This window comes from Wolffia australiana, chromosome 2 (assembly GCF_029677425.1).
Source record: "Wolffia australiana isolate 7733 chromosome 2, ASM2967742v1".
Lineage (NCBI taxonomy): Eukaryota > Viridiplantae > Streptophyta > Magnoliopsida > Alismatales > Araceae > Wolffia > Wolffia australiana.
Genome location: NC_135836.1, coordinates 12,207,018 through 12,227,059, shown reverse-complemented (window position 1 = coordinate 12,227,059; position 20,042 = coordinate 12,207,018). Strand labels below are relative to the sequence as shown.

The following is a 20,042-nucleotide window of genomic DNA, read 5'->3' as shown; positions in this document are numbered from 1 at the left end:
CCTCTCTCTCTCTGATAATAAATTATATGTATAAATTAAAAAAACAAAACAGAACCATCTACATAACAGAATCATATATGCACAATCCTTTATTCGTAGAAACCAAATTAAAATAGTAACAAAGACGATAATCATCGTATAATGCATAATCAGCTGGCGTTGACCAAGAACGGGTGCTGGCAGACCCCGCACTCCACCGTCGTTGACCCCGAACTTGGAACCTGAACCTGTCGAAGTCAATGGTCAACGCGGTCAACGGTTATGAATTTTATTTAACTTAAATGAGACTTAAAAATAAGGCTGGGCCTCGACCTGGAGATGAACGGTGCAAGTAGGGCAAGCGACTTCTCTCGTCCGCTTCCCGGAAGGCTTCGAGCCTGACAAATCAATAAATTAGTGAATAAATTAGGAGAAATCTTCGTCAACCAGGGATTTTATCTTACTGCCAGATGATACCCTCTTATTTTTCTCCATTTCTTCCTGCACATTGAAAACCCGCATTTAAACATGTAAATTATTACTGTTCTTGGTTTTTTTTATTTTTTGAACTGTTCTTGGTATATTATTCTTTTTAGGGTTTGCTGATGAAATCTATACCTGCAGTTTTCTTGCCAGATCTTCGTGGCTTTGGGTTGAGGCGGCGGGTCTGTTGGCAGTCTCCTTTGCATTGCTCAACCTTTGAGTAACTTCTGCCTGTTCCACGGAAAAATTGAAATTAGAACATCCTGTTTAAAGATGAAAAACTTGAATCCAACAAGATCAAATATAATGATGTACGCAAATATACTATTTTTTTATAATACTAAAGTGTTCATCATCTGTTAAGAGAAGAACTCAGTACCAAACATCTGTCACAAACTCGGACAGGCTGAGCTTGTTCATCCGCAGTCAACGCGATCCTACCACTTGTGCATTTATCGCAGAAAATATCGCCACAGTTGCGGCAGTGGTGCTGCGAATCCGAGGAAAAGTTAGCGCTAAAGAAATCCAAATGGTATGAGAACAGCTAATTCATAAGAAATAAGTAATTATCAGCTGAGCCAAATCCCAGAATCTGGTTTCACAAAAAAAATTAGACATTCATCAAAATGTAGCAAGTTTAAAGAATAGAGCTATTATACTTGATCAATGTAGCAACTTTGAAAGAAAGTACAATTGTATCCTACCCTGCGGACAAAAGCTCCGAAATCAGTTCCACAAGATGTACATTTCGTTACTGCTTCATCTGGTACCTAAAGACAACAGAAAATTATGAAGAGTGAAAAATATAAGAATGGTACAAAATCCCAATTGCTTGGAATACTCACCCAGTGATCTTTCTCCTCATTAATTGGCTTAATTCTGTTGATCCAGTCCGCAAAGCCTTTCTTCTTTTCAGCTGCTTGTTCAGCTTGTCTCGCCGCCTCGGAAGCTGCTGTCCCTCTGCTGATCGCGTCCTTACCGCCCATCTCCTTGAACTGAACCGAAAGATAATCAAGAACATCAGTTGATTTATGAACTGTTTATATACAAACAGATCGGAGCAGGAAAAAAAAAGCTTACTTGAATCGTAGCGGCAGTTACAATATCAAGAAGAGTGCTGGTAGTGTAACTGCTCGATTGTAGCCTAATACGTTTTGGTTCAAAGTCGACAGAGCTCTTCGACCAGAAGGCAAACGTGGAGGAATCTGTAACCTGCGGAGAAAATAAAAAAAACTGTTATTTGGAGTGCACTACGGCCAAGAAAATTCAACTAGTAAGTCAACAAGAAATGTTCAAATACTTACTTCTGTCCTCGTCACCGTTTCAAGAGGGTAAATTCTCAATGTCCTATTTGAGCTAGGATCAAGCATACGAATCCCATCCAACCCAATCTGAAGAAGAATGGAAAAAAAGAAAAAATCAACACTGAATACACGACTAATGGTAGTGTGGAAGTTAATCTACTCGAGCATATAATGAACTATGTTTTCCTGCATAATACCACTGTAAATCGGTTTGAAGAGATATTTTGAGTCTATAAAATCGATAGCGAGGGAAAATGGTAAAGAAAAGTATCAACAGCGGTTAGAAAATTACTCAAAGTGGAAAAAATACTTTCCCTCACACCGTACAAGAGTTATAAGAATTTCAAGATAGATATAAACTATGGAGCTGATAAGGATTCCAGAGATTGGGTTGAAGTTCGATTTGAGCTCGGATTGAGAATAAGAATCCCATCCAACCCAATCTGAAGATGAATTGAAAAAGGAAAAACTAAACACAGATCAGGCATTAAATACACGACCAATGGTAATGTGGAAGTTCATTTCCTCGCGCATCAATATTTTTTTTGTTTTCAGCATAACACCACTGTGCATGGGTTTTCAGTGATAATTTGAGTCTATAAAATCGATGGCAAGGGCAAATGATAAAGAAACGTTTCAAAAGGGGTTATAAAATTACTCAAAGTGAATAAAAATGCTTTCTCTCACACAGTTCAAGTGCTTTAATAATTTCAAGCTAGATTTAAACTATGGAGCAGACAAGGATTCCCGGGATTAGGTTGAAGTTTAAGAAAATTCGACGACAAAGAAAACTTGTCGTCTTTGCAATCTTGACGGATACTCAAGCCTAAGATAAATGGCTTTGAAACAAAAGCCATTAGAATAAATTTCAAGATGGAAAAACAATAGGCAGCCAAAGGATTCTAGTGAAGAAATTGAAGTTTACGAGAAAAAGCTTGTTGAGATGATATGTTGTCTTTATAAAAAAAGAATGGTGTCTCAACAAGCAATTCAGCTGCTTGGCTTTCGAATGAAAATCAAGAGACGAATGACAAAATTAGAAAACCTAGAACAGTTGACAGCGGAAATATTTTTCCTCTTTTTGTGAAAGGAGCAAAGATTCTTCAAGAATATTCTTCAAGCAAAGATTCTAACCTGGCAGAGAACATCCATAGAACTCTGGCCCGATCCCTCTGACAACAGCTTCACCCGAAACTTTTGCACCCCGTGTTTGACATCCTGCTGGGTCTCAACCGTAGGAACTGCCTTCACAACCTTCAACTGCTCCTTCCCAGGCGAAGACGAGAACCCAAGAGATCGCCCATAATCATCAAAAAGCAAGCGCGAAGAAGAAGACGAAGATCTCGCAGGAGCAGTGCCCCTCGCGCCATACGGCTCCGATCGACCCCCATCATAAGCATAAACCCCCTCCCCAAGAAGATCATCATAGGGCTTATTCCGCTCATAAACCGACGAATTATCGGCCTTCCTCTCTTGGGTCTGCCGATCGAAATTACCATAACCGCGACCGTAGATCGGATCAGGGATCGCGCCATACCTCGGCGAATTTTCCGCAAAGGACCCCCCAATTCCATGATCGAAAGATTGATGATACGGGAGCGGCTGATCATACGAGAAATAAGGGCCGGCGGGAGGCTGATGAACGAGAGAAGAGGGCGATTCCGCCGGCGGGATCGAGTATCCAGATGGATTATACGATTGAAACGCGGGATTCTGAGCCTGCGCCGGCGAGTAAACCGGCGGATTCGTCGGCCCAGATTCATGGCTCGCGGGGGAGAAATTGAAGGAATGGAAATCCGACGGCGAGAATTGCGAGTACGGCGGCGCCGAGGCGAAGCTCTGCGGCGGCGCGCCGCCGGCGAACTCTCCGGCGACTCCCGGCGGCGCCGCCGCCCGCGACGGCGCGTAGTAGGGCACCGCGTAATCCCCTCCCGGCTGCATCCTCGCAAATCAACAAAATCGACGAAATCCCCAGCCCCTTCTTCCCCCTTCTTATACGCGTCTCCCTCCGCCCAACAACCTCGCTATTGGGCCGGCCCACTAACGGGCCTCGAAACCAACCGTTGGGAAGGCCAAAGTCAAACTTCCAGACATAGAGAGAGAAAGCACGCGAGTCGAGGTGACTTTGAAAGCTTTTTAAACGTGGGCTGTATCGCCCGTTTTTTTAACCGACCCGATCCTCATCCTCCAATAAAAATTGGCCACGTGTCCAAACCGATCGGATCGGATCGGATCGAAGTATGGGAAGAAGAACGCCTATTGAATCGAAGCGAGTTCTCTGATCCCCTGCCACGTCTGTCTGTCCCGAGTCGAGGCGACTTCGAAAGCTTTTTAAACGTGGGCTGTAAGGCCTTTTCAACCGATCCGATCCTCATCCTCCAAACTGATCGGATCGGATCGGATCGGATCTGATCGATGGAAGGAGAGGGGGAAGAACGATGGTTTGAACTGATCGAGCAAGAAAACTTGGTCTAGGAGAAGAACACTTGAATGCTACCTTGCTTGGCGGATGAACAGACGGGGCAGGAATCGAAGAGCAGATCGCAGAGCTCGCACGAGCAGAGATGCATACACGGCACGAACAGCACGCACGAATCGCGGCAGCCGCAGCCCCTGCAACGCCCCGGAACCGCCTTACCTTTTATCAAATCTCCGCCGTTGGAATCGCAGCAGGACGCCGCGTCGCCGTCGTCGTCCGGCGCCGCGATCGCCGTCATCCGGACCTGGTTCTGGAGCGCGGCGGCCATGGCCTCGTTCTCCTCCGCGATCCGCCTCCACGCGTGTCCCTCTTCCTCCGCGCGCTTCAGGCACGCTTCGAGCTCCATCGTCTTCTTGTTCGCGCTCGCCAGGTCGTCGTCCTTCTGCTTCAGCAGCGCGGCCGCCTTCAAATCCATCCGCCTCGCCAGCAACAGCACCTGCTCTCGCATCTGCCTCTGCAACGCCGATCTCAATCGAAGGCTCTGCGATCAACAAAACGGAGTAAGCAAGAAGAACCGATTCGAGATCGAGATTTGAGATTTGAGATTTGTGATTTGAGATTCGAGACGGCGTACGTGCAATCGGAGGAGTTGATCGATCTCTTGCCTGTGTCTGTCCATCTGCGAAGCCAATCGGTGAGCCAGATCTTGGTGATGGCGATGCAGATGGCCGTTGCAGAGCGACGGAGCGGTCTCTAGAAACGGCTGTCGCGCTTCAACCGCCATGATCACGACCTCCGCAACCTTCCACCGCTGCGGTTGGAGCAGAGGAGGTGCATGATATAAGGGGGAAGACGATGAGAGAGATAGAGAGAGTTAGAGAGAGGTTATCTCTGGGCTGGCCACGCGCGTCGACAATGCCGGCGCGTCTGAACGGAAAGGCTCTACCAAAAATAATTTTTGGAAATTCAGGGGGTGCGCCATAAAAGTGCCACCGAACGACGCCGACGCGCGCACACAAAACCAATACCCGCGGATTATTTACGCCTGACCCCTTCCGCTCCTTTGTGTTTACTTTTCTACCCGATTTACCGGCGGCGTTGACTGTTACTGTTGGTTTTACGGAACCGTTTGGGCCGTGTTTGGGCCGGCCCACCGGGGGCGCCACGTGTCGGCCATCCGATGGCTGGAGATATTTCTCATGGATAATCGCCACGTGGATGATTCTTGCCACGTGTCGATAAAGCAGGCAGCCGGACAAACCGACCTGGACCGCCTTCCCTAATCTTATATCGCCGGTCGGTTTGTCGGCGTCCGCGGGAACCTCCTTATAAAAGAGTCTCCCTCTCAAGCGTAACGTTCATCGGTGAAGGAGAACCAGAGAGAGACATAGAAAGAGACATAGAGAGAGAGATAGAGAGAGACATAGAGAGAGAGATAGAGTGAGGAAAAGATGGGGATTTTGGACGGCGCTCTAGACGCGGTCTCCGACGCGATCTCCACGAGGAAGAACAAGAAGAGGATGAAGAGGCGGCGGCAGCTTCAGGTGAGCCCGAAGTTCTCTGTCTGTCTCTCTTTATCTATCTTAATCTATGCATCTATCTCTCTTAACATCAGTTTATGTATCTCTCTCTCAACCTCACTCTTTGTGTCAATCTAAATATTGTGCCTATCTACGTATGTATATATCTATACTAGCATCTATCTCAACCTATCTCTCAGTCTCTTCTCTGTATATGTATCTGTCTATCTTAACCTCTCTTTCTCTCTACCTCCACATCAACCACATCTATGTTAACCTATGTACCCGTCTACCCCTCTCAACATCTCTTTCTCTCTCTGTCTCTATATCTACATCTATCTTCACGTATCTCTCTCTACCTATCTACCTAGTATCAGTCTTATGTCTCTCTCTCTCTCTCTCTCTCTCTCTCTCTCTCTCTCTCTCTCTCTCTCTCTCTCTCTCTCTCTCCTCTCTCTTCTCTCTCTGGCTCTCGTTCTCGCTCTCTCTCTCTCTCTCTCTCTCTCTCCCTCTCTCTCTCTCTCTCTCTCTCTCTCTCTCTCTCTCTCTCTCTCTCTCTCTCTCTCTCTCTCTCTCTCTCTCTCTCTCTCTCTCAAAATGTATCTATCTATCAATCTCAACCTATTTTAACCTACCTGTCGTAAGCCATGTATATCTCTATATCCCCCCTCTCTCTCCTCTTATTAACCAACGTATCTATTTACCCAGTACCCACGTATCTACCTATCAATTTTAACCTATTCAAACCTATCAATCTGTCTTAACCCATATTTCTCTCTCTCCTCTCTCTCGAAATGTTAGTATGTATCTTTTATCTTAACCTTTCTCCCTCTGCGTCTCTCTCTCTCTCTCTCTCTATCTATCTATCTTAACACCCTCTCTCTCTCTTGTCATCTTAACCAATATATCTATCTATCTTAATTAAAATATCTCTCTTTATTTCTCTATATTTCTCTATATCTCTCTATCTTTCTCTATATATCTCTCTATCTATCTCTCTCAATTTATCTCTCTATATCTCTCTCTATCTATTTCTCTATCTCTCTCTATATATATCTCTTTATATATCTCTCTCTATCTATTTATCTATCTCTCTTTATTTCTCTCTATCTCTTTCTATCTCTCTCTATATATATCTCCATATATATCTCTCTATCTCTTTCTATCTCTCTCTATATATCTCTCCATATATATCTCTCTATCTCTTTCTATCTCTCTCTATATATATCTCTATACATCTCTCTATCTCTATCAATATATCTCTCTCTATCTCTCTGTATATCTCTCTCTATCTCTTTCTATCTCTATCTATAAATCTCTCTATATCTATATATCTCTCTATACATCTCTCTATCTCTATCAATATATCTCTCTCTATCTCTATCTATCAATCTATCTCTCTCTTTATCAATCTATCTATCAATCTATCTCTCTCTTTATCAATCTATCTATCAATCTCTCTCTCTCTTTATCAATCTATCAATATATCTATCTCTCTTTATCAATCTATCTATCTATCAATCTATCAATCTATCTCTCTCTTTATCAATCTATCTATCTATCCATCTCTCTCTTTATCTATCTATCAATATATCTATCTCTCTTTATCAATCAATCTATCTCTTTTCTCTCTCTCTTTATGAATATAACCTATGAATATATGTATGTACGTACGTATATATCTCTCTCTCCCTTTGGTGGGTCTCGTTTCCGGGTTTGTTGACTCTGTGATGTCGTCCTGCGAGGGGTTGCACAGACGGTGGAGGTGAAGGTGAGGATGGACTGCGAGGGGTGCGAGAAGAAGGTGAGGGAGTCGGTGAAGGGGATGAAGGGGGTGACGGAGGTGAGGGTGGAGCCGAAGATGAACAAGCTGGCGGTGACGGGGTTCGTGGAGCCGGCCAAGGTGGTCAAGAGGGTGGCCAGGAAGACGGGCAAGAAGGCCGAGCTATGGCCCTACGTGCCCTACGCCCTCGTCGACCACCCCTACGTGCCCGGCGCCTACGACCGCAAGGCACCGCCCGGCCACGTCCGCAGCGCCGCCGTCCTCAAGCCCGACGTCGCCGCCCTCGCCCGCGCCGGCTCCGACGAGAACCGCTTCGTCTCCGCCTTCAGCGACGAGAACCCCAACGCCTGCGCCGTTATGTGAACTTCTGTTTTTTTTCCGTTCTTCTTTCTTTCTACCGGAAACCATGTGTATTAGTGAAATAAACGAATCCCAACTAATGTAAATGGTGTGAATTTTTTATATCAGTTAGCTTGTTATTTATTTGATATCAGTTTTTCGACCTGAAACAGCGCGCTGCTTCGTTTTTTTTTTTTCATCCCAGCGTAAATGGTGGGAATACTTGTTGTTCTTGATGATAAAGGAGTTGAAAAACTCGGCGCCCTGTCAGCATTGGGCGCCGGATCAAGCTCCAGCTGAAGCAGTTGCATAGGACTAATAAGATTAGTTAGTAAGAAGAGGATATACATACACTCGTTATGAGATCTTAGATGATAGGATTCAATATAAGAAAATCTAGAGTTTAGGATCAAAGATAGATAGGGTACATCTAGCGGCTAGGATTCAATATAGTTAGGATACATCTAACGGTCAGAATTAAATTTAATATAGCCGTTATATTTAGTTATAACGGCTATAACTTGTTTTAGTAGTTACTATAATTAACTATTAGTAAATCATTATAAATATTCAACCAATTGTAAGTTCACATTTTGCGGATAATACGATCTCCAATCTCTCCACTCTTTTCTTCTCATCTCCTTTCCCTCTCTCTTCTTCCTTCTCTCTTCTTGTTCGCATTCTTGTTCTTGTTACGTGGAAAGATCCACGTTCTTTCACTTGATAACCCCAGCGTCTGCGATGTTGTATGAACTTATTTTTCTTCTTTTTTTCAACCAGAAATCATGTGGATAAGTGAAATAAACAACTCGTTGTTTCTTCTTTTTATTCCCAACTAATGTAAATGGTGTGAATATTTGATATCAGTTATCTTGTTGTTCTTGATGACCCCGGCGTCTGCGCCGTTATGCGAACTCCACTCTTTTCTTCCTTTTTTCTTATCGGAAATCATGTGGATTAATGAAACAACTTGGTATTTTTTTGTTAATCCGTAATAATGTAAATAGTGTGAATATTTGATATTTGTTCTTGATAACCCCACCGCATGCGCCGTTCTGTGAACTCCACGGCTTCTTCTCTTTTTCTTCCTTTTTTTCTACCGAAAATCATGTGGATAAGTGAAATGAACAGCTTGCTGTCTCTTCTTTTAATGCCAACTAATGTGAATGCTGTGAATATTTGATGTCCGTTATCTTGTTGTTCTTGATGACCCCAGCGCCTGCGCTGTTATGTAAACTCCGCCCTTTTTTTCTTCTTCTTTTTTATCGGAAATCATGTGGATAAGTGAAATAAACAGCTCGTTGATTCTTCTTTTTAATCCCAAGGAATGTACGTGATGTGAATACTTAATATCAGTTATCTTGTTCTTCTTGATGACCCCAGCGCCTGCCCTGTTATTATAGTGCCAGATCGTCCCGGGCGTGGACAGGACAAATTTTGTATCGTCCGACGTCCGGATCCAGCGCAGGGACGAAGGACAGGATGAATTTTTCATCCTACAGTACAAAGACAGTCCCATCCAGTCCTCCGGGGATGAATTTTAGCCCCATCCGGGCAAAAAACCCTCCTGTCCAGTCCTCCGGAGACAAATTTTTGTCCCGTCCGGGGAAAAAACCGTCCCGTCCCTCATCCCGGACGAAAAAAAACTTTTAATTTTTCAATTTAATTAAAGGTTTGTGAGCATGAAAAGTTTGTTTGTTGAGTTATTTTGTGCCCTAGTTGCTATAGAAGGAAGAAAAAAGGCCGACTGCCCCTCCCCCTCCTCCACCCCCTCTGATAGTGTTGGGTTCCAGAGGCCTTGACATGGATGAAGATGATGATTCCACGTAACGAAAGACACGTAACGGAATCAAAATGACATCGATAAAATCATTAAATGAAGTACCTTTGTATGGATTGCATCGGTTATTTGTTGGATCCCTGAGTGAGACGAGTTGAGCTGCTCAAGTGTGCCGCCTTTAGACTTATCCACGTGATTTTCGGCATGTCGATCTCTTCTTTCTCGTTGATGAGCTTCGTTCAATCTCCATCGTCGTCGTTACATCGTTCCGATCGCATCGGGAGTGGAGAGGGGTTGTGGGGAGGGGGAAGAAGAAGGGAAAGGCCCTTGAACAATTCTAGCCTAGGTGAATTTCGTTTAGGGCCCTCCCCTATTTATACTGTGTTTTTTTCCATAAAATCCCTAAAACTTAAGTATATTTTCTGACATCCAAAAGTCCATTTGCGTGTGACCCTCTAGGTCCATGTATCAGTCTAGTTAATGACTCTAGTGGCCCAATAACTTTTATATTAACCTTCCAAATTAATCAATTATATCAACATATAGATTAACTAATGTCATATGAATTTAACCCAATTGATATGTCTAGTCTCCAACACGTGGACTGTCAAGCTACACTTGTGGTCTAGAAGATACGGAGTGTTTATCGACTCATTCGTGGTCTAGAATATGATACCGTGCGCGTATAATCCCTCATCCACTTGACGCTCCTTGGACGACTTAGGGTATAGTCAATTGTCAAACCCTAATCGCTCATCCAAGTTAGTACTGATGCATTCTAAAATCATCGGAGAACTCTTCTCCGATATTTCACTACCTTGGCCAAGGACTTCATCGCATCCTATTCCTTGAGTTGTCACCTCTTATACGAAGGATGGACGATCTCATTTTGACTACTCAATCATCTTCGTGAACTCCTTGATGCACCCGAACTAAGACCGTTTAGAATCCCATGATTAGAGACTCGTTAGCCATAGTCAAAGTACAAGCGTCCATCTACAAGACGTCTTTGGTGTCTCTGGTCTAAGGACCACTTACACAACCTTAACGTGAATCAACCTGATTGACAGTTTGGTGTAATATTCAACAATTCAAACGGATCAATTCAGTGAACTCTTTTCACTAAAGAGCACCCACTATCTATCTTTAGTGTCTCCACCGGTCATACTCATTATATAAGTGAGGCTAGATAGTGTTATTATATCTGGAAACTTGGACGTCCTTCTCGCGCATCCTTCAAATAGGAATATTTAGAACACATGCTTAAAGACTAGTGATCTCCGTATTACGATCTCATCATAATTTTCTAAGTCCGATCATGTATTCATGGACTTCATTATAAACATCACACTTGCACTATAATGAATATGTTCTATTAATGAACATGGAATGAGATATGGAATGTGTAATTGGCTTGTCAGCCACATATATTTCTATCAGGTGCTACCTCTCCTGTCCTCATCGTCGGCATTCGCTTCCCTGACGTCTTCCACGCTTGTCCTCATCGTCGGAGATCGCTTCCCCAACGGGCGCCTCGAAGATGATCAAGGTATATATGAGTCTGTTGTGATTCTCATTTTCTGACACTCTAGATCTCTTATCATTTCTATCATTCTCACTCAATAGCTCTCTCAGTCTGTCAATATCTCATTCTCTCACTCTATATCTCTCTGAATCTTACATTTGCTGCTTATATGATTCCCTAATCTTTCTCAATAACGCATCCTCTCATTATCTCTCTCTTTGTTTTTTTTAATCTCTCGATTCTCATTATCTCTCACTCCATATCTCTCCACGTCTCACAATCTTTTGTTCTCTCACTCTCAATCTCTCTCAATCTCCCCTTTGTTCTTCCATTCTCACTCTCTCATTTACGCATCCTTTCCCTAATCCATTACCATTCTCTTAGTCTGCATTGAAATACATAGTAAGAGAATGTATGGATTAAACTTATCAATTGGCCAAAGACATAAATGGAAATTAAGATCGCAGAGACATTCCTTCTCACGCATCATCTGTCTCTCACCATCTCCCCTTTTTCTAACTCTTCCTCCTCCCATCTGTGTACTCTTGCTTCATTCCCCCTCCCCACCTCGTTTACTATTCTCTTGCATTCTCATTCATCAGAGCAAGGGAGATTCAATATGTTGATCTCTGCTTATTTGATTCTTTAATCTTTCTCTATATCTCATATTCTCGTTATCTCACTCTTTGTTTCTCTTAATCTCTCAATCTCTCCTTTTCTCATTAGCTCACACTCTATCTCTCTCAACATCTTAGAATCTTTTGTTCTCTCACGCTCTCTGTCTCAGTCTTCCCTTTGTTCTTCCATAGAAATTGATAAATTTAATCCATATTTTAATAGAGATTGAAATATCCAAAGGATGGACACTTGAATATCTGTACATGACTTCCTTAAGGAACACATTTTTTAATTTATTAAGAACTGCAAATATACCCACTACCAATTTTGAACTTCTTTTTGCATTTTCCATATCTCGATATTCCTGTCATATTTTCTTACACATATGGTGGGACTTTTTTCACATAGACTCATGACTAGAATTGTGCATATCTCTAATTTTTTTCTTCTCTTACCTTAACTTTCTTGGATTCTATAGAAACTTTCTTGGATTCTTGGATTCTACCCACGAAACTGACTATTTCAATACGCCCTTATGTTTGAATTTTAATGATTCAAATAATATTCAAGGTGTTGGGTTCGGGCGTTGGTTCGGCCATGGAAAACACAATCCATGGATGCAGAAGTGTGTTGATCGATTCACAATCAATCTTTAAATGAAATATTGATCCACCCTTGACATGCTCACTTTGAGATCGTTCCGAAGCCGTTCATGCGTCTGGCCTCTAGAAGTATCCACACGATCACTTGGCACTCGGATCTTGATAACTTGCAAATTAACATGATTAATTGATGAATTTTACATTATATTTATGTGTTTTAATGACCATATTTGCATGTTATCATATAAAAATTAAGATAAATGACTTACATTTTGATTTTACTATTATTTCTAATTTTTATCATTTTTTACATGGTATTTAACATCATTTCATTGAAGAAATATTTTTGACAGTGCCTTAAATACTTGGCTAAAGGTTGGTAAGGGTTTTCCTAATTTTTATGGAATTTTTCCACTTTTTTATAATTTTATGACCATTATCTAGTCAATAAATGATTTTAGAATTAAAAGAATTGTTATTTATTAATTTATTTAATATTTGGATTTTTGTATTAAATAGGTGGCGTCCACGTCATTCGCCCAAAAATTCGGGCGAATTATTGGAAGCGCCAACAATTAAACAATTATTGGCTCATTATGACATTGCGCATCGCGATGCCATAATGAACCAATCATGATACAATGACAAGGTGCAGTCAACGATGGGAGAGGTACGTTTTTATTATTTTGATTCTTTTTGTGCATTAAATGCATGTGGAGAATCGATATCTGCGTGCATTTATTAAAACAAGAATATTCCATCCTCGTTAGCCGCTTGCATTGAGTGCACGCGGGCATCCGACGGCCGCATTTTGTTTAAGTTAATAAAGACACGCTTTATTTAATATATGGGCGTCGGTTAGCCGCGTGCATTGATTGCATGCGTCAACTGACAGCCGCATTTTGAATTATTAAAGACGCCATTTTATTTAATATATGCGGCGTCCATTTGGTGCGTGTATTAAATGCACGCAGAAATCAAGGCTGTGTATATTAAATAAAATAACGGTAAGCTCACCTCCTTTTTATTTTTTTATTTTTTTAGGTGCTTTAGGTGCTGACGAGGTGACGTGGAGCACTTTTGGCCACTTAAACGTTGTGATCATCATCCAATGATTGCGCGTCTTGGACGCGGACAATGAAGCGTCAGAATGCAATCTGAGAAAGTGGAAAACGAGAAAGAATGTGGCAACCAATCAGAAAATGACATTTTTCCTGGCCTCTTGGAGGAGAGATAAAATAATCCAACGGCTAGGATTAATCCTCAGTAAAACGATGCTATCTTGAGATCTAGATGTCCGATTGGGCTGAAATTTTGAGGGCATGTTTGTCTTTCCCCCCTCTACATTCCTTACGATTGGATCTTTAAATAGATGTCAAAAAAGGGCAAAATTCACTTTTTGAAGCTCTCCCCCAGGATTTGGCCACGAAGGACATAGGAGTTGCTTTGGAATTCGACAAATCTTGATCCTGCATTCAAAGTTGTAAGTTTCTGATTTGTATTTTGAACTTCTTCTTGAACGATTCTAAAAGGCTGAGGCACGCGGGAAATGTACATGCCCTAGAAGTTGTTTTGAATGAAATTATCATTGCATTTTGAGTCTGATTTGAGGTCTAATTGTTACTCTTTAGTTTTAAATAGATTTGGAACAATTCTGCATTTTTAGATTTCAATTTAGGGTCGGATTTCACATTTTCCCCAAATTCTTCACTTTCTCTCTCTAGGCTACTTCGTCTAGTTTCTCTCTCCAGATTTCAAATGTTGTTATTTGGAAATTTAATTCAATATCTAAAAACCCTAAATATAAAATTTCATCCATAAATTCGTCCATCTTGAACTCCAATTTCAAAATCCCTTTCTTGATTATTAAATTCCCAATTTTATAATAATTGCAAAATTAGTAATCCAAATTGATCTGATCTTATAATTGAAATCATTCTATCTTGAGATTTTTGACTGAAATATTTAAAATCAAAATTAAGTTTTTACTTGATTTTGATTAATTAAAAATATTATTAAGTATAATTAAGGTTTAATAATTACAAAATTAATTCATCCTTGAATTAATTCATTAAAAATCGGATAAAAATTCTTGCTTGCTGCCTCCCTGTGGTTCGACCCCTTGCTTGCTCTATATTCTATATTTTGTATAAATTTTATTGTATAAGTCTAAACATCAAATCAACGACATATTTTACACGCACTTTTAGGCTTAGCAGATCTCCACCTCTTCCTCTTCAACTCTTCTTGGAGACTCTCACTTTGGTTGATGTAGAGAATGAAGAAAGGGAGGGGCTCTCAAATCAGGCTTGCATGGGTGCTTAAAATGAGACCCCTTTCCTCAAAAACCCTACAAAGTAAAATATATCCTCCAATGCCCTTATAACCTTGTGCGTGTGAACCTCCAGGCCCATGCATAATTCTAGTTAATAACTTTAGTGTCCCAATAACATTTATTAGACAACCTTATTAATTAAATATATCAACATATAAATTAATTAAATAAGGATCAATTTAACCCAATCAATAGGTTAAATTTCCAGCACGTGGGGTGCCAAGCTACACCTCGTGCTCTAGAAGATACAAGTAGTCTCAAACTCTCTCATGGAACCTTTATTGTTTCTTTTTTTAATCCTAACTAATGTATGTGGTGTCAATACTTGATATTTATTCTTGATAACCCATGCGCTTGCACCGTTTTAGTGTAATTCTTGATAAGCCCACCACCTACGCAGTTATGGGAACTCTACCCCTTATAACTTCTTCTTTTCTTATAAAAAATTATGTGGATAAGTGAAATAAACAACTAGTTGTTTATTTTTTTAATCCCACATAATGTAAATGGTGTGAATACTTGGTATTATTGTTCTCGTTGTCTCCAGTATCTGTTATATTGTTGTTCTTTATTTTTAATCCCAAGTAATGTAAATGGTGTGGATACTTGATGTGGTTTTTCTTGGTGTCTCCAGTGTCAGTTATATTGTGGTGTTTTAATGTTTAATCTCAAGTAATGTAAATGGTGTGAATACTTGATATTTTTTCATGATAACCCCAACGCTTGCCCCTTTATAGTGTTATTCTTGATAACCCCACTACCTGCGCAGTTTTGGGAACTCCAGCCCTTTATCTTCTTCTTTTGTTATCATAAATCATGTGGATAAGTGAAATTAAAAAAAACTTGCTATTGTTTTAATTCTAGTAATGTAAATAGTGTGAATACTGATAAGTCCAAATTTAGGGATTTTATGTCGGTGTTTTAATCCAGACTTAACAAAAAAAATTATGAAAATTTCTACTTAAATTTTCTATAATTTATATAGGGAAAGGAAGAAACTAATTAAATTTATACTAGTATAATTTATATAGAGAAATTTAATTTCAGGGATTTTTTCTATAATTTAAGGTAATTTATATAATTGGCCATGATTTAAATTGAAGCATAAATACAAAGAAAAACACTAGAAATATTTTACACTAATTTCCTAATTTTTGTTAACACCAAAAATTGAAAAAAATACTTTAGAATTTTCTAGAATTTAATTTACCCCAAAAAGCCACTAGAAATATTAAACATGAGAGTTAGAGAACTTTTTAGAATTTATTTAGATGTTAAAATCACATGAATTTGATTTTTTAGGGAATTTTAGGGATTTTTCCTGATTTTTTCAGAATTTTTAAATCTATAAAATAAGTTTCCTCATTCTTTTTGTTTTTTTCTAAGTTCTCTGATTTTTAATAAATTTTAAATGCTAAAAAGATAGAGAAATTACTTGCCCCGGTGATCGCCAACGGCGGCAGCAGTGGAGCGGCGGGGTGAGGTGGCATCTACGGTAGAGCGGTGTTAGCAGTGGTAGAGCGGCGGCTGGGCAGCGGAGCGGTGGCGGACCAAGATGGCGGCTCAGGTCGACCTATTGGGCTTGGCCCAACAGTGTCAGCCCAATAAAAAATTTTCTTTCTTTCTTTAAAGGGCTGGTTCGATCCGATCGAACCCCTCTTGGACTTCGCCGATTTTGGCTAAGTCCCCAGAAAGGGCACGCCCCTCTGTTCGTTGGGTGCGCGACCGGGGAGCAAAGGGCAGAGCTGGTGCATAAGCGCTGCAATGTAGCGCGCACAAGCGGCGGAGATGGGAGAAAATCAAGATTTTTAAGGCAAAACTGATTTTTAATGCAATTTTTTTGTAAATTGAAATGGGAACTTATGGGGGAATCTAGAGAGATAGGGAGATATTTTAGAGAGAGAAATAAACAGATTTAGAGAGAGAAAATGTCAAAATGATGGATATCCGGGGCCGTCGGCGATGGCGGACTTGGCAGAAACACTGGCTCGAGATAGCCCATGTCACACGTTGGCAGGTTGGCCGGTTGGCAGGGGTGCAATTAGCGTCTAGTTTGACACTTGGCAAGGTGACGAACCCTTAGCTCGACATCCATACTTTTTACCTCATCGACTAAGACTAACACTGGCCCAACTGCTCATGGACAACACGGGACACCTATGGGAGCAACATGGCCTCCCTTCAGACACACTCTCCCAAGTACAGAGTACCCATATAGGGATCATTCCCGACCATGCGATTTGGACCTTCACACTCGATGGAACCTTCTCCAGTAGATCTTCTTGGGAGCATTTTCGTGAAAATCCCCCAACTAGCATTGGGGTCGCCGCATCTAGCATCCAGCGATCCTCACACGTGTCTCCTTTTTCCTCTAGAGACTCTTACATCGTGGCCTTTCAACTGATGATCGGGTGATTTGTATAGGTCACTGCCTTAGTTCGCGTTGTCATTACTGCCTCGCATCACCACAGGCTGAGACTATGGAACATCTATTCTTCCATAGTGAGACAACCCTAGACTATTGGCGTCACATCACACACCCTTGGCGTCCACTCCTTCCCATCCCACTGACCCCGTTTGAGTGTTTTGGCATGATGTTTCTCTCGCCAACACGCTCTAAACGGAGCCCCACCCTACACATCACCATAGCTTACTTACTATGGGAGATATGAGAAGGGCAAAATTCTTCTCATTATGCAGGAACTCCCATGTGCGCCGTAGATACGGTGTACCCACCATCTCATCTCACCTCGCGACCGTATCTCAACCCTCACGTGCGACTTCCTTCGCTCTTGGGGCATTTCGGTGACCCTTGCCCCTGTCCGCATTCAGCTACAGGTCGTCCATTGGCTTCCACCACCACTCGACATCCTCAAACTGAATGTAGATGGTGCGACCAAAGGGAACCCGGGGCCAGTAGGGGGAGGTGATATCCTCCGTGATCATACAGGGAGTATTCTCTTCACTTTTTCCTCTTTTTATGGCATACAAACTAATACAATAGCCGAAGATATGGCGATACGTGATAGTTTACTCCTCTGCGAGGAACGAACCCTTCACCACGTCGTCGTAGAATCGGACTCACAGGTGTTGGTTGACATGCTTCGTCTAGGTACATGCTCCCTGTGGAGCCTACATCGCGTATGGAAGGACATCATGTGGTGTCATCCTCACACAACTAGTATACGTCGCCAGCTGCGAGAAGGCAATCAGACAGCAGATGCCCTGGTCAACCATGCGGTACACACACGACAACCCTCGTCTCTTTTTCTTTCTTGGCAGGCCCTCCCTCCCTTAGCTCGAGGATGTTATCGCATGGAACGCCTCGGCTTGCCAACTCTCCATACGCATCGCATACTACCGAAGGAGGGCATGCGGGAGTGTTGGATTGTGTGGAACACTCCAGGTGGGCACGCACAACCTCTCGCCTGATTGGACGAATATCACAACGACGGGTTGGACTGCACATTCTTCCATCATCGTAGCTTCTCCGCGGCAACCCCACTCTCCGCCCCCACTTTCACTCGGAGGGAGCATGGACGGGTGAGGTCGGCACACGCAAACTTCTCCAAGCTTCTGCTAGGTATCATTCATGTATCTTTTCCTTTCATGCACATTGGCATGGACGAGTGGGATTCGAGTGTAATTGGGATATATATGCTCGCTCCACGCCTATAAACAATGATAAACACTCCACTTTATATATAAAATCCCCCTGGGTGGCATCCAGGGCACGGATGGATCGGACTACGGGCACAACCACAGGGTTGGGTGTACCCAGCACTGTGTTTTTCGCTCAAAAAAAAAAGAGAGATAGAGAGAGAAAATGAAGAAGGGGGTAGAGGGAGTTTGAGATGGAATTTGAAGGTGCAAATGAAGGAGAGTTTTTATGAAATTTTGAAGGGATGAACTAGGGATATGTATGAATTTCTAGAGAGAGAATGATTCAATTATAGAGAGAGAAAGTTAGGAACAATGAGTGTTTAGAGTGAGAAAGTGATGATTCTAAAGGGGAAATGGATGGATAATGATGGGAAAATGTAAAGCTAGATTCTTAAAACCTCAATGAAATTTTACTTAGCCCTTAATGCTTCCTATCAAGTCTGTGTCGTTATATTTTTCTAGGATTAGTGATTTTTCAATGCAAACAAGAGATGGGATTAAGAGAAAACTTCAATAAACTTACATTAAGCAGGTTGAACAACCTGGATTCTGAACTATGCCTTGTCCTACTGGCCAGCCACTTGCTAGAGCACATCCAGAATGAGGGTAAATGAGGGAGAAAAGGTGTATTTATGCATTGGAATTTTTTAAAAAAATACCCCTTTCAGCATTTTCTACTCTTTTCTTGCCATTTTGCCTCTTTTTCTCCATTGGTTGAGAGTTTCTCCTCGTAATCTTTAGCTTCTTTCTTTATAAGGCTTTTGAGAGCCCAATGGGCATGCCAGGTTGTGGTCCATCTCCCTCAGACCTCTCTTTTTAAGGCCCACAAGACCTTTTGCTCCTTTCAAGCTCCTTTTGAGAATCATTAACTCTAAAAATTCTCCAACTCTTTAAGAATTACCATTTTCTCATTCTTGTAAATTTCAGCACATGTGAAACCATAATTTGCAAAAATTAGAATTTGTAGCTAGTTCATAAATATTTAGTTAATTCAAGTGATAACATGATAAATTCTAAATTAATAATACCAAAAACATCTAAAATGGATAAATGTATTTATCATGTTATCAAATACTCGGTATTCTTGTTCTTGGTGGATCCAGTATCATTTATATTGTTAATTTTTATTTTTAATCCCAAGTAAATGGTGTCAATAATTGATATCAATTATACTGTTTTTCTTGATAACCCCACTGCCTGCGCCATTATGGGAACTCCGTCCTTCTTTCTTCTTATTTTTTCTTATCGAAATCATCTGGATAAGTGAAATAACAAAGTTGATTCTTTTTTATCTGTAAAAATGTGAATGGTGTGAGTACTTGGTATTTTTTCTTGATAACTCCAATGCCTGCGCCCTTATGTGAAAGCCACTCTTTTTTCTTCTTCTTTTTTAATCCAAAATCATGTGGATAGGTGAAATAAACAACACGCAGTTTTTTTTCAGATCCAAAATAATGTAAATGGTGTGCATGCTTGATATTGTTGTTTTTGCTGATTCCAGTACCAGTTATTTGGAAATAAATGTTTGTAAATATAAAATAGAGAAGAAAGTTTGATTTTCTGAATAAAGACAAGCTCTTTTAACAGCGTGGAAGTTACGTAAATGCTTAAAATTAAATAAATAACTGTGAAATATGGGCATGATGTCAGGAAAAATTTGGAATTATTTCAAATTAATTTTAGAATTTAACA

At 41.2% G+C, this 20,042-nt stretch overlaps 3 protein-coding genes across 4 annotated transcripts; 1 reads left to right on the top strand and 2 right to left on the bottom strand.

Annotated features, from left to right (window-relative positions):
* Positions 1-35: 35 nt before the first annotated feature.
* On the bottom strand, positions 36-3,726 carry LOC144716878 (RING/FYVE/PHD zinc finger superfamily protein). 2 transcript variants are annotated; one of them, XM_078592144.1, is made up of 10 exons: positions 2,901-3,726; positions 1,767-1,853; positions 1,543-1,674; positions 1,308-1,457; positions 1,167-1,232; positions 842-952; positions 598-693; positions 444-480; positions 313-377; positions 36-227 (listed from the first exon to the last, which is right to left on the bottom strand). In XM_078592144.1, the coding sequence occupies exons 1-10, from the start codon at positions 3,705-3,707 to the stop codon at positions 150-152; spliced, it is 1,629 nt and encodes a 542-aa protein (XP_078448270.1). In that variant the 5' UTR covers positions 3,708-3,726; the 3' UTR covers positions 36-149. The 2 variants fall into 2 exon arrangements, with proteins under 2 accessions (XP_078448270.1, XP_078448269.1); XM_078592143.1 differs by having other exon boundaries at positions 457-480.
* A 467-nt stretch (positions 3,727-4,193) lies between these two features.
* Positions 4,194-5,123, bottom strand: LOC144716880 (SBP (S-ribonuclease binding protein) family protein). The gene is made up of 2 exons (XM_078592146.1): positions 4,820-5,123; positions 4,194-4,726 (listed from the first exon to the last, which is right to left on the bottom strand). The coding sequence occupies exons 1-2, from the start codon at positions 4,967-4,969 to the stop codon at positions 4,238-4,240; spliced, it is 639 nt and encodes a 212-aa protein (XP_078448272.1). The 5' UTR covers positions 4,970-5,123; the 3' UTR covers positions 4,194-4,237.
* A 404-nt stretch (positions 5,124-5,527) lies between these two features.
* Positions 5,528-7,976, top strand: LOC144716881 (heavy metal-associated isoprenylated plant protein 27-like). Its single transcript, XM_078592147.1, has 2 exons — positions 5,528-5,729; positions 7,462-7,976. The coding sequence occupies exons 1-2, from the start codon at positions 5,637-5,639 to the stop codon at positions 7,849-7,851; spliced, it is 483 nt and encodes a 160-aa protein (XP_078448273.1). The 5' UTR covers positions 5,528-5,636; the 3' UTR covers positions 7,852-7,976.
* Positions 7,977-20,042: the final 12,066 nt, after the last annotated feature.